Raw genomic sequence first — 14,053 nt, forward strand, 5'->3', positions numbered from 1 at the left:
ACTTGCCTGGGTGGCAAGATAGACCGGAGTGCCCAAGAGTGACACAAGGGTAAGACTTTTACAGTGATCCACAAGCTCACATTTGTTACTGGGTTGGTGAAATCTAATTACAGAACATACCACCAGTTGGGGTGTCTGTCCTGCTTTTTGACAGTCTGCCCTGAGGCTGGCACTCATGGCTGTGAACCACTCCAGACAGCATGACAGAGGGATTTTTAGGAGTCATAAGCATATACTGTACATAGTAGTTTAAACCATGACCATGGATCAATTTGCCAGAGAAAGAGAGAGTGTGTGTGAGTATATATAGAAAAGGAGGGGACCTGGGATAGAGGCCTGAATGACATCAGCATGACTGCAGTACAGAGAAAGAGGAGCTGCCCGGGGGGAGGCTTATTGAATAATCGGAGAATTACAAGCACACAAACAGAATCTCAAAAGCCACAGGTGGAGAGTGAGTGGTAGGAGAGGAATTAATTGACTGTTGAAAGCAGCAGGGAGAGAGAGAAGCCCTGTAAAATTGGCAATGAGAGGGTCAGTCATTGGTGACCTTAGTAAAAATGGCTTCAGTGAAAAGGAGAGGGTGGGAGCCATAATGAAGGGGCTCTAAGAGGGAGTTTAGTGGGGAAGCAGTTGAAGCAACCAGCACAACCAAGGAGTTTGTGTGCAAAGAAGAACTCTTCTAAAACCCCTATGATTTTTCTGCATCCACCAGCACAGAGAGGTTTTAAAAATTAACACCGAGGGCTACATTAACTGTAAAAACAATGAACTTCCCGTAACTACAACTCATCTAACCTTAATTATAAAACAAAAAGCTAACAAGATATAAATCTGTCTCGGTTCTTATGCCATAACCATCACTGTCGTGTCTGAGCCCCCGTGAAGGGGATCTGTTGGATTCTGTGAGTGGAACTGGGGACAGCTAGCTGGGGGAGGGGTTTATGCCCCTGGTCTCAGAATGCTGAATCTGAAGAATAAATGTGTGCTCCCCAGTTGTAAACTACACTGCAGAGGGTTCTGTGGCTCCTGTGGCAGGGCATGCAAATCCTATAGTGGCAGCGAGGTCACGAAGGAGAATCAGGGATTTTGGTAACAATTTATTTGCAAACAGTAAAATGAACTGCACTTTGCTCTTATCCTCATCTCTGGATAATTCTACGGGAACTTAAAGTAACAGACCTCAAGGCTGTATGTAGAGTAATGTAAAACAGTGAAATAAGGTAAATGTATAAAATGTTTAATCGAAGTCCAATTTACATTTCTTTTCACGGGAATTTTGTGACCTTGAGACCTTCTCCTGTTTTGACTGATCCAGACACATAAAACTAAATACTTAAAAGATAATATATGTGAATAAAGTGACTGTTAGGTTTAAACCTTAAAATACCAAACATTTGGGGGAAGGATGCCTCAATAAAAACATAAGTTTTATGTTAATAGTATGAAAATGTTCCAAATGAAAGGGATGCTGTATATATTTAGGTGCAAGAATTGATGGTATTTTTCATACCACACCCTCCTTCTCCCCTCCAGTATTATGATTCAACCACCCTTAACTTTACGTAAGCTTTAACAGAGTACAATTACACATGCAATAATTAACTGGGCATATCATCATATAAATAATGCATATAATTTTGTGCCACATTTAACATAGCTACTTACGTGGAATAGGGTATGCAAATCTGTCTGGGTGTTTTGTGATGAGTGTATTTTTTATGTGTCTTCTTCCCACACCATGTGCACCTAATCCACAACACAAAGAGGAAATTTATATTCACCACCATTAAGAGATTCAAAACATACTGTTAAAATTACTGTTCTGTTTAGAATGATAAGGTATACTCAAAATTACCTAGTAAGACTAGTGTTTTCCTTTTGAATGCTGGCAGTTTTACTACTTCTTCATATGTGACGAGATCTAATTGATCAAATACTAAAACGTAACACAAAATAGAAAGATAAGAGAAAAACGTATATGAAGTGAGTTAAGAAACAGATTTTCATTTATGCCAAACTGAAATTTTAGTAACCATATTAAATGTGCATTCCAAAACCACATTTCTAAAAAATGTAAACTGACAATACTGAAATATATTTTAATTAGACATTTTATGGTTGCAAGTTTAATAAAAACATTCATTTTTAAGACCACAAAAATGGTTAAAAATGTAACAACATTCAAACCTATTGAAAGGCTCGGAACAGCTTGCATGTCATTTCATGCAGTATTCAGCAGATAATGAGTTAAAATGGCATGCCATCACATTTTTTGCATGCCTAGGAAATTAGCAGTACTAAATAAAGTATACAGACAGTGACCAACATGAATACAATATGAGAACATCTATTTACACTAAAGGTAGAGGCTACTTTTAGTAATCGTGTTTTATCAGAGAGTTATGAGAAATACGTAAGCAAGTAGCTTGAATTCATGTTTTATAGTTTTCTCTTTAAACAACTACCATGTTAATTATAAGTAGAGTTCTCTTCAAACACGTGCTATTTTTATTCACATGCTTTTAAAACTTTTGACACTGAATGAAGATTTGCAACAAAAAGTGATGACATTTCTGCACAAGAAAGAACCTCTACCATAATGAGGGCATATTTATATAAAAAAAAAAATCTCATTTTAGTAAAATCTTAATTTAACTGCAATATATATTTTCTGCAGTACCTATCTGATCATTGTCAATTGCCAAGGTACAGTATGTGCATCAAATCAAGTTTTCTCCATTAAAATAAGCCTGTTCCTCCTTATGGCCAATAATAGAATGTTTGTGGTAACAAAATCATTTCAGTAAAATTCTAATGAAGGAATGAGGCAGGAGGCTGCTAATTATAAAGAATGCTTTAATTTAGAGATAAAGATTGTGGCAATCAGTAATTATGAAAAAGAAGGGGGCTCCATTCTAACAAGAATTACCAATATTACAAGCCTGGTCTAAAAAAGGAAGGAAGGAAAGAAGCCTACTATATTATGGCTTTAATTAATCCCAGTAGTCATTGCAGTAATGTAGTTTGCAATTCAGATCCATTTAATGTACTTAGAAACCTTTGTACAACTACTTCAACACACTGTTGGTCACACTATAAACCGGTCAGTTTAGTTATTTAAGACTTCTTAACTTAGAAAATATAAGGATTTGCAAACTTGTTAGTCTGTCAGAAAACATTCTGAATTCAATTTAAAGAAAAATATCTCCCTCAATGTTTCTCCAAATATTAAAATGTACTTTTAGAAGAAGGTTCTGGCTATATTTTTGTCCACTCCAAGAACCTACAAAGATGAAGTACACCTCTGCTGTAACTTGAATTCATTTAAATTAGCTAATGAGTTTATTCAAGATTAGAAAGAGCTGTGTATCTATTTTGTGCTAACCAGCTCTGCCACTTTAACTATCTAACACTCAAATAACTCATCCCATTGGAAAAAAAATCTAGCCTTTATTCTTCCTGAACTGAAATACATATCAGCGACAAAAACCACAAACAAACAACAAAAATGGTGCATATTAATGTCTTAACCACAAACTAGCAGCATGGAGAAGATATGCTTTGGTCTAAACGGGATTACCTAATGACTGTAGGGTTTCCATACACAAGTGGAAAATGATTTTTTGTACACAAGATATGAGGAATACAAGGACACATTTAAAAACAACTTTTAATGTTTCTGTGCAACTAGCTAATAAAGAAAAGGAGTTATTGAAAGGAAACAGTAAGAAGCAAATAAAGAGGCATTGTCACTTGACAGGTTACTTACATGCACAGAGGCCATTGGGAGTAAGACAGCATGAAAAATGTACAGGGGTCATTGAGATATGGCTTGTAATATATTAGTAAAATAAAAAGTATATGCACAAAATAAACTTTCCCATGCAATATTCTAAACACAAGGCAAATAAATAACATTAAGAAATGGTAAACACATTTTATAAAAGCTTGGCAGTATTCTAATAGTCATTATTTTATGCATACTGTGAAACATAACTTAAATCTGAGGAATGATATTTTACAAAGTCCTGCAATAGCATTTCTGCAAAATAATAATAATAATAATAATTTTTTTTCAAATACATTTAAATATCACTACAATGTATCTTACAACACACCTGAAAATGGTAAGTGAATCTAATAAAGCCAAACTATTAAGTAATGTTAACTTTGGTTGATTTAAAACAGACTTTTGAAAGATCTGGCATGTTACTGTACACTGTTTGAGGACTTGGCCCAAGACTTGAGAACTGATTAGGGACAAAAGTGAGGTGTGACCGCAATTATCTTTGCAGCAAAGGAGAAAATTCTGTCTTTTTGACTATAATAAGCAATTACAATATTTTCTCCATGGCTTCATAAATTGTTTGATCTGCAAAGCAATCTGGTGACAAGCACCATTGATATCCTGACAAATCACACCAAAATTGAAGCTATTTCCCTAAAATATTTAGCAAACCATAGATTTTTAGTTGCCTGCAAGGCTGTTTTACCAACTACATTCCAGCACCTCCATAAAATAGTAGCACGGGAAAATACTCAGAATGGGTCTATTGCTTAAGACTTAAAAAAAAATTTGTATGTTAAAATTTTCCTGTGAATGCTCCTACAGCAAAGAGGAGCAAATTCTACTTTTGGATGCTTTTGTGTGACTCCTTCTATGGAGTTTGAATTAGATTCCTCAAATTCAAACTAACTCTGCTGTTTTTTGTTCCTAGTAAGATCCAAAACAAGAAAGGACCTATTTTCCAGTTCCGGGGCAGATGTTGCTAAAATCTTGTGAGAACAGCCAGTTTGTGACATCATGACTCAAAATGGTGGAAATCTCCAAACAACAGATGATCTTGTAAAATTTCTACCTTTTGAGATGAGAAATCTCACAGGATCATGACTGCCATTTGGGGCCCAAATCTTATAAGAACTGCTCATAAGATTTTGGCAACCACACATCCAAACCCTAATTGTTCATTAGCCCCACACTATAACCGTATCTTGTTATGAAGATGAACAATGTATCCTTGGCCTATTGATACTCGGAGGATATGAGCAGGAACAAACTATTATAGCTCTACTCATTTTCACAAGGTTATATACAGCTCAGGAAATCAATCTAATTATGTACAAGAAAAAGAATACTGTAATATTTGAGGATAGCTCTATTCAGTACCGCATTTACCAAACTTAATTATGTCTTATAGGTGTAGTATTATTTTAGTTAACTTCTTGCTGCCCTGCAATCTCCTGCATTAGATAATTAATTCCTCTAAATCAAAGACACTAAGACTGAATTAAGATTTTCCAAACAGACCCTATTTAGAACCCACAGTCCAATTAGCCTGTTGATTCTGAGTATATGTACCAAATGGTACTATGTCAAGGATACCATTTTTTTTTTTACCTGTGTTTGTTATGATGATCTTCTATTTTTATTTATAAATTTTGTGAGAAATATAGTGCTCTTGGACAGGGCCGGCTCTAGGTTTTTTGCTGCCCCAAGCAAACAAATTTTTGGCTGCCACCCACCCCAGCCCTGGGCTCTCACCCCCTCCCCCCACCAGTGCCCTCCCCCACCCACACCCCCTGCCTCCCCCCCACCAGTGCTGACTCTGCCCACTCTCCCCCTCGCCTCCAACCAGTCCAGCGCTGGCAGGGTCAGGGTAAGCAGTGGGGCTCCCAGGCCGCGCCTCAGCCCAGGGTCCCTCCAGCCAGGGCTCCCGCCTCCAGGACCGGCCGGGACCTGGGAGGGCAGAGCCGGGGACCGCCCCGGCAGGGGGCTGAGGAGCCGGGGCAGGGTAGCCCCAGAGGGAGTGGAGCCCCGGAGAGCGGGATGCGGGCCCCACGGCAGCACCCCACCCTCTATGGCCCCGCTGCTGCTGCTGCTCCTGGCCGCCCTGCCGCAGTCTCTGGGCGGCTCGGGCCGCTGTGCTCAGCCCCGGCTGCGGCGCTTGGGGGAGGCCGCCCTTTGGCACCTGCAGGTGGCTCTGTGTACCCACAGGGCGGTCCCCAGCCCGAGTGTCCCCCGCTCGGAGCCTGCCCGGCCCAGCCACAAGGTCCGGGGCTGCTTCCCTGCGGCGTGAACCACAGTGGCCCCAGGGCGCCCCCAGCGCACAACGCGCTGCTGCTGCCAGGGCCGGCTCTAGGCTTTTGCCGTCCCAAGCAAAAAAAAAAAAGATGGCCGGAATGCCGCCCCTGAAAATGTGCCACCACGTCCTTGGTTTGCTGGTGCATAGAGCCGGTCCTGCTCTTGGAGGTGAGAGGCTAACAGCATTGGCCGTAGGTAGGAGTAATACAGGCAAGCACTATGCAAGCCAGCACACCTCAATTGTAACCTGAAATATCCCTGCTATATCAAGTCACCAGAAAAGTCTGGCATGTATTCCTCATTCTCTGTAGTTTTCTTATTAATTTCTGTAAGATGGTTGCAACACTATTTTAATTAAATGCAAATATTAAAACAGTAAGAGTAACTCAAACCAATAAGAGAAATGAAATTAAAAGATTTTCAAACCTGTATTCCTCTTGTCTTTTAATGCTTAGTTACAGTACAGCAAGGGTTTCGGAGCAAGTGAGTGATTTTATATTTAGTACCATATGTTCTACTGGAGGGCCAGTAGGACATCAGCTGTACTGACATGGCAATTGACATTACATTGTTACTAATCTTTTGAGAAAACTGAAAGCTTCCACTGACACTGTAATGGGCTTTTTCTGCTTTGGACACCAGAGGGTCAAGACTGGAAAAGCTCAGTTAATGCAATACCTAAAGACACTTCACTATAAAATGTTGGATATATGTATCCTGTGGTTCTGATAAAATCCTTATAGCTCAAACGACAAGAGTATCATAATGTATTACCATAATAGTTTTCAACATAAATAAAAATGCAGTAAAAACAGATTAAACATATTGACTATTTTAAATTTTTTTTTTAATAGCAAGATATGTCAAATCCACATAAAGAACTATTGGCTCTATCCAACTCCCATTGAAGTTAATGAGAGATTTGCGGGATCAGGCCCTATGAGTCTGCCAAATTTCAATTTTCAAAATTTTTCAGAGTCTACCAAAACACTTCATTTTTTTTAGCATTCTAGGTAGAATACAGTCCTCAGAACTCAGTCAACTGCAGGCATTAGGGGAATAACTCCAAGAGTTTGTCTAATTTCATCCAAATGCAATCAAGGTTATATATGTTTAAAGCTGAATCTACAGTATAACTTGAGAACATAGCAGAAGTTATATGTTATTCTATTGGAAGTTCAACTGTGAAACCACACTTTGTAACTTCATAGTGCCATTTATTCTTCTTTCAGCTGTAAAGCTGAAAGAAAACACCCTTTTGCAAATCATGTTTTAATTTACATAATCTATATTGACAAGAACGTCTGGATGTTGCTGCAGAGTCCTCTGTAGGCAAGAAGTATAGTATGGTATAAAACACTTTATACAGACTACTCAAGTTTTATCTTTTTGGCTTCCACAGTTCCTTGAAATACTGAAACCAGAGCAGTACAATACTACTGTCGGATATGTTATGGTGAATTTATCATGTTGCAGATTGCTTGGATTTGATCTTATTGGTTAAACTATAAGTTTAAATACTGGACAGAGGATCAGTATAGAACTGCTGGTATAGTTACAGCTTTACTTAACTTTTCCTATATAACTCACTAGGTTCATGGCAGTGCCAGCTGGCCAACAACAAACGAGGTTTGGCTGGCAAAGCAATTTTTAACCCAGTCTCAAAGACCCTTGCTTCTCATACCTGCATTGTGCTTTGCCAAGTATTTGTCTTTGTACTGCTTCTTTTTCTTTCCAAACCAAGTACAGCTGGCCTGCTGCTCCTGTTTGGTCTTCTCCATGGCAATACAAGCTACTCGCCTGGCATGTGAAGGGGAAGAAATAACTAATTAGCTTGTTGTTACGGACAACCTAGTACAGTATCCATCGTTCCCTGAAGTATTAACTCTGCTATTATAAACATATATTTAAAAGGACAAGTGATACTTCAAAAAGAAGGCTGTAATTTAATGTACGGGTGTACAACAAGACTTCTTAAAACTTTCTTTTATTAAAGATGTTCAATTAGAGATATGAATATTAATACATGTATTTTACAGGTGCATTACTATAAGGACTGTTCCTAGAGCTCACAGCCCACGAGAAAGAGGGGACTAAGATGGCTTTAAACCACATTTGTGTTCCCTGATGCTAGGCTGCTTTAGGGTCTGGAGAGGCCCCTGGCATAATTTAGACAGGAGTGAAGACCTGGGTAAGTTACAGCAGTCTCCTGGGGCTGCCCTATAGGCTGCAGTGCCAGCCAAAATCTCCACACTGATGCATGTTGCACCACCACTGAGACATACCCCTCCCAACCCAGCATGCCCTCTATATCAGTGGTTCTCAACCAGGGGTACATGTATCCCTGGGGGTACGCAAAGGTCTTCCCGGGGGTACATCAACTCAGCTAGATATTTGTCTAGTTTTACACCCAGCTACATAAAAAGCACTGTGAATTCAGTACAAACTAAAATTTCATACAGACAATGGCTTGTTTACACTGCTCTATATACCATACACTGACATGTAAGCACAATATGTATATTCCAATTGATTTATTTTATAAGTATATGGTAAAAATGAGAGAGTAAGCAATTTGTCAGTAACAGTGTGCTGTGACACTTTTGTGTTTTTATGTCTGATTTTGTAAGCACGTAGTTTTTAAGTGAAGTGATACTCGGGGTACGCAAGACAAAACAGACTCCTGACAGGTCACAGGAGTCTGGGAAGGTGGAGAGCACTGCTCTATACCCGGGGTAAATTCATTTGTACAGAAAACCCAAAAAACATACCATTCTTGAAGCTCAGGAGAAGGAATGAGACCTGCAGTACCATTTTTGGAGTTCTCCAGTTTACCCTGCCACCAGTTATGATCATCTTTGCTAATGATCTGGATAATGTCTCCAACTCTAAATCTGATGCCAGCTTCTTTGCAGGGGATGAGGTCATCCTTTGCTGGATCATATTCAAATTGTGCTCTTACATATATCTATAAAACAGGAGTTTGTAAAAGACATTGCCATATTACCACTCATTGGTAGTAAGTATAGTAGATGAAAATTTGATCGGCACATCTAGCTACCACACACTGTATGCTTACAAGCAGAGGAAGAAACAATGATGAAAGCATAAGTGACAGTTGAAAACAATGGAGACAATGTGATGTTATCTGTGATACTTGTGACTTCTACATATTGTAAAGTCTAAGAGTAACAGCAAATGTTCTCATTCTGTGTGGACTCTTATCTACAAATCTTTAATATAGACTGTTGGGGTTACTGAAAATTTTAAAAAAATCTAAATCTGCATATTATTAGCAGTGATCTAAAATTACAGGTTGAAGGTTAGTACATTTCATAGCTTGAACTGTACTTTACCTTCAACTAAAGCTATGTAACACATTTTCAAGTTGGATGATATTTTAATGATAAGAAGTATTACTATATAATTATCAGTACTCCTTTAGACTAAACCAAATTCTCACGAGACATAATAAAAAACCCAGTATAGTACCTATTAAATATATTTGCTTGGATGGACTCTAGGTAATCTCTGTATAGTTTAAATTAGTGCAAATCCATTCGCAGTTGTATATACACTCATAGGTGCCAATGATAGGCAATTGCAGTTCTTTCAGTACCAGTTTCTTACTTTGTGTGTCATCCTAGAACAATGGTATTAAAATGAATAGTCTGAAAGGGGTATGCTTTCAGGAGCACAAACAGCAGAAATGAAGTTTTTAACTGTTCTGTTTTAAATAATATAATAAGGCTTTGCATTTATTTAGTGCCATGAATCAGAGGATCTCAAAGGTGTTAAATGTCCTGACCAAGGTCACACAAAACATCTGTGACAGAACTGAGAATAGAAAACAGATATCCTAACTTCCAGAGTTACGTTAGTGTTACAAGATCAAATGTGATGGTTTGGGAAATCTGTCAACGTACACCTTTATGAATTCTGATTGATTTTATGAACTCTATGTATAACTAACCCTCAACATGGATTGAATCAGCTACTTGTTGACAGGGACCATGTCATATACCATGCACCCTGACAAGAAAGACAATGAATATGCTAAAGAGACTGGCCAAGCAAAGGAAACTGGTGATCTCAGGTTGCCTGCAGTGGGGGGCTGGAGCAATAGAATCCCCAGGAGAAAGGCAGAACAAAGGAAGAGGTATTAGAAGTTGCTGTTAAAGAGACACATGTTCTCTCAGCTAGGGAGAACCTTTTGACTGCCGTAAGTAATTGTCATAAGACAGAGAGAAAAAACCTGAAGGCTGAGCAGGGAGAAAGGAGCATCTTAAGACCCTGAAAGGATTGACCAAATCCCTAAAGGATTCTTGGAGTGGTGAGAAAACCGGAGAGAAGGCTTTTGCATGTAAGGCCTGGTCCACACTACCCCCCCACTTCGGACTAAGGTACGCAAATTCAGCTACGTTAATAACGTAGCTGAATTCGAAGTACCTTAGTCCGAACTTATCGCGGGTCCAGACGCGGCAGGAAGGCTCCCCCGTCGATGCCGCGTACTCCTCTCGCTGAGTTGGAGTACCGGCGTCGACGGCGAGCACTTCCGGGATCGATCCGGGATCGATTTATCGCGTCTAGACAAGACGCGATAAATCGATCCCAGAACATCGATTGCCTGCCGTCGGACCCGGAGGTAAGTGTAGACGTACCCTTTGGTTTGCTGTGGTTTGAAAGAAGTGGATTCTCTCATAGCAGCAGCTGCTGCCACATTCCAGGCCTTTCATCAGTGGTCTCTGTGGAGAAGCTGGGACATCAAGCTTATTATAAAGCTGTAGATCTACAGGATTATTATTATGTCAACTGTATCGTATGGCAGTGAAACACGGGCACCGAGGAAGGCTGAAGAGTGGTGATTGATGTTTTTACTTCTGGTCGTCTTCAACAGCTGGTCCCTATTAAATGGCAGGACAATTTTAGCAATGAGGATATTCGTGGCTGAACTCCACAACCACCTCCATCAGCACTGGTTTAATTTTGGCAGCTTTCTTGGTATGGACATATTATTAGGATGGAAGACCAATGAATTATGAAGTGTGTTTACTAAGGAATGCCGCTACATGGCTGACAATTATGTGGTTGTTAAACGTTTCAATGGCATGACAAGATTGCCAGTGATGGACACAGATGCAACATCCAGATGGATCATCTTAAGGACCTAGCTAGAGATCAGTCTGGTTGACACTCAATGTGTAAGGAGGCTATGTCCCTTTGGGATTTGTAATGGTGGTGGTGATGATTTGTTATTTGTGTAACTGTTACATGTTCCTGAAGGGTTAAACTAAACCAGAGAACCCATGAGGGTAGGGCTCTGGAAAAGATAATGGGGAGACCTGGGTACAGAACTGGTCTAGAGACCTAGGGCAGTGGGGTCCCACTTCTGACAAGGGGTACTAGACAGGGAGACTGTATCCCCAGAGAGAGCCTGAGAGGCTAGAGACAGTGCTTGGATGCTGCTCTGCCTCAGAGGGCTTAGAAACATGCAGGATCCAGAATTTGGATCCAAACACAGCAGCCTGGTGAATGTTCAACAGGGGACGCTCTACCAGTCTGTGACACCATCCTTCCCCTCATTTAAAGTGTGATTATAGTCAGAAAAGTGACTGTAAAAACAGCACTGTGGAATTTTATGTTTATTGGCATATGTTTAATGTGCTTGGTTTGCTTGCCAGTAAGATATTTTTCCCTAACTGGCAACCTTGAAGACTCAACCTGGGATCTTTATGGCTCTTGCAGACTCACTAATAAGAAAAATTCTGCATTTGGAACTTAGTTAACAATTCTGTTGGTGCTATATAACCCAGAAAAGGATATAGCTCACTCTGCGATAGCTCTATTGGTTCTGCAGTACAAAGAAGTTAATAGGTGTTATTGGTCAGAAATGTAAGCAGATATGTCTCTGAATACACACAGTAAGGAGGAGCTGTTTGTACAGAGACACTTTCCTGACCACAATTTGCTCTGTTTGCTTTAAATCATATGTATTTTAAATAAATGATTGTAAGACAGAGCAATACACTTTACTTACATTTATAAACATTTATCCACCTTACTTCCTTTCAAATTCAGCTCCAATAAAGCTCTAACAGTTTATTAGCACCTGGATGCTGAGGATTATGGCACTACAGAACTAACCCAATTCTTCTTCTCAACACTGTTCCTACCATATGCTTGGCTGCAATCTTAATATCGTCAGTCACTGGCCTTCATACCTGAAATATATTTTGTCTATTTAAAATGATAGCACCTGATGACAGGTGCCAGAGTAGAAGGCCTGATTTTTAATATTTTAAAATCTTATCCTCACTTTGCCATTGACTCTGTGTGACCTTGGGCAAGTCACTACCCTCTTTCCTCAACAGACATCTGTAAAATGGGGATTTAAGAACACTTTCATTGCTTTTACTAATTTGTTTTTTGTGATTTGATCATTATTGCAGTCACCTTTGCATTTCCCCCTCTCTGGTACAAACAGGCTAGAATAGTGATCAATATTTTGTACCACTACAAGTTTCTCCTTTCTTTTCCCTCTTACTTCCAGTAGGATTCTTCCCTGTGCACTATGTCTCCATTCAGAGACTGCTGTGGCCCTTTATGGAAAAGTTTGGACTTCTTTAAATATATCTTAGGAGTCCTACAAAAACCTAGAATGGGTCCATCTCCCTTCTGGGCCCACAGTGAAGGAAAGAACTGGCTGGGCAACATTCTGATTCAGGTGAAAAGGAACCCTGGGAAGGAAACTGGAACTACAGCTGGTAGATTAGAACAAGGTAGGAGGGAAACCATGAAAGAATAGATGATTCTTCCACTGTCCTGGCCAAACTGATGGACACTAAGAAAAATACTTTAAGGGAAGGAAAGCAAAAGTCAGCTGAATACAGAGTCTTAAGGGGTGTTTCACAGAGCATTTGTACGACTAGACTCAGGCTGCCTGGGACCTCTAGAGACAAAAGGAAACTGCAGGACTTCAAAAACAGGAAACAAAAGAAGAGTAACCCATTGCTCGAACAGGTCTCCCTGCTGACTGAGCCTGATAAAAAAGACCTTTACAGAATCTGTTCAGCCTGGAATTCCTTGAATTTCATGGTTGTAAGGATATTCCCATATAAATTATTCCCAAGTCTTTGCATTGCTAGAGCGAGGGGATGAATCTCTAGTTCAGATTCAGAGGAAGTTTTCCCTTCTTCAGAGGCAGACCGTGGAAAGGTTGGGCCTGCAAGAAGTCACTGATGAAGATGGATCTGGGGCCTCTTGTGCAACATGGTGGTATGGCAGCTGAAACAAAGAAAAAGTTCCTTGAAACTGCAGAGGAGAATCATTAGGAAGCATTTGCAGAACCCTTAAAGGGGTTTCTTGGAATCTTCTTGGGAGGGAAATGTCCTGCTTTGGCCTGTGAAACTATGTAAGACTGTTCTAGTTCAGGCCAAGAACATAAGGCTAAGAAGGGACTGAAAAATCCCTTGAGCTCCTTATGTTAAAAAAAATAATTAATTAATGGAGGGCCTCCTGGCTCTTCCTGCTCTTCTGACCCAAGATGCACTTCTGAGAGAGAACCTGCAACAACGGGTGAGCGCCTTTTCCCTCTCTCCTGATGGTGAAGGATGGTTTCACATGTCACCTGGCTCCAATGCAGCCAGGGCCCTCTGCTCCCTCTACCTGCGCAAAAGCAAGGGCTGCTCTTAGTAGGTTAGATTCTGCCATACTTACTCACTCGGAGTACTGCATTGCTCCATAAATAGCCAAGAAAGGTCCTATCCAAAGAGCCTAAAAGCAGAATCTGGCCCAAAGAAGACACCTGTCACTGAGGACAAAGTGCTGCTGGAGCCATGCAAACATTACAGTGTGTATTTCAAATAGATGCATGCACATAATACACAAACTCAGGTATATATATATATATATATATATATAGTATAATATAATATAATATAATATAATATAATATAATATAATATAATA

At 39.8% G+C, this 14,053-nt stretch overlaps 1 protein-coding gene across 6 annotated transcripts in view; it reads right to left on the reverse strand.

Annotated features, from left to right (window-relative positions):
- The window catches only part of LOC112116985 (peripheral plasma membrane protein CASK), a 408,250-nt gene that overhangs the window by 12,724 nt on the left and 381,473 nt on the right, over positions 1–14,053 (reverse strand). For all 6 annotated transcript variants that reach the window (XM_024214779.3, XM_024214778.3, XM_024214777.3 and 3 more), the window contains 4 exons: positions 8,857–9,053; positions 7,770–7,885; positions 1,859–1,939; positions 1,669–1,749 (listed from right to left, as the gene is read on the reverse strand). In XM_024214779.3, coding sequence (XP_024070547.1) covers positions 1,669–1,749; positions 1,859–1,939; positions 7,770–7,885; positions 8,857–9,053 — 475 coding nt within the window. The remainder of the gene's footprint in view (positions 1–1,668; positions 1,750–1,858; positions 1,940–7,769; positions 7,886–8,856; positions 9,054–14,053) is intronic.

This window comes from Terrapene carolina, unplaced genomic scaffold, assembly GCF_002925995.2.
Source record: "Terrapene carolina triunguis isolate 2854851 unplaced genomic scaffold, T_m_triunguis-2.0 Scaffold24, whole genome shotgun sequence".
Lineage (NCBI taxonomy): Eukaryota > Metazoa > Chordata > Testudines > Emydidae > Terrapene > Terrapene triunguis.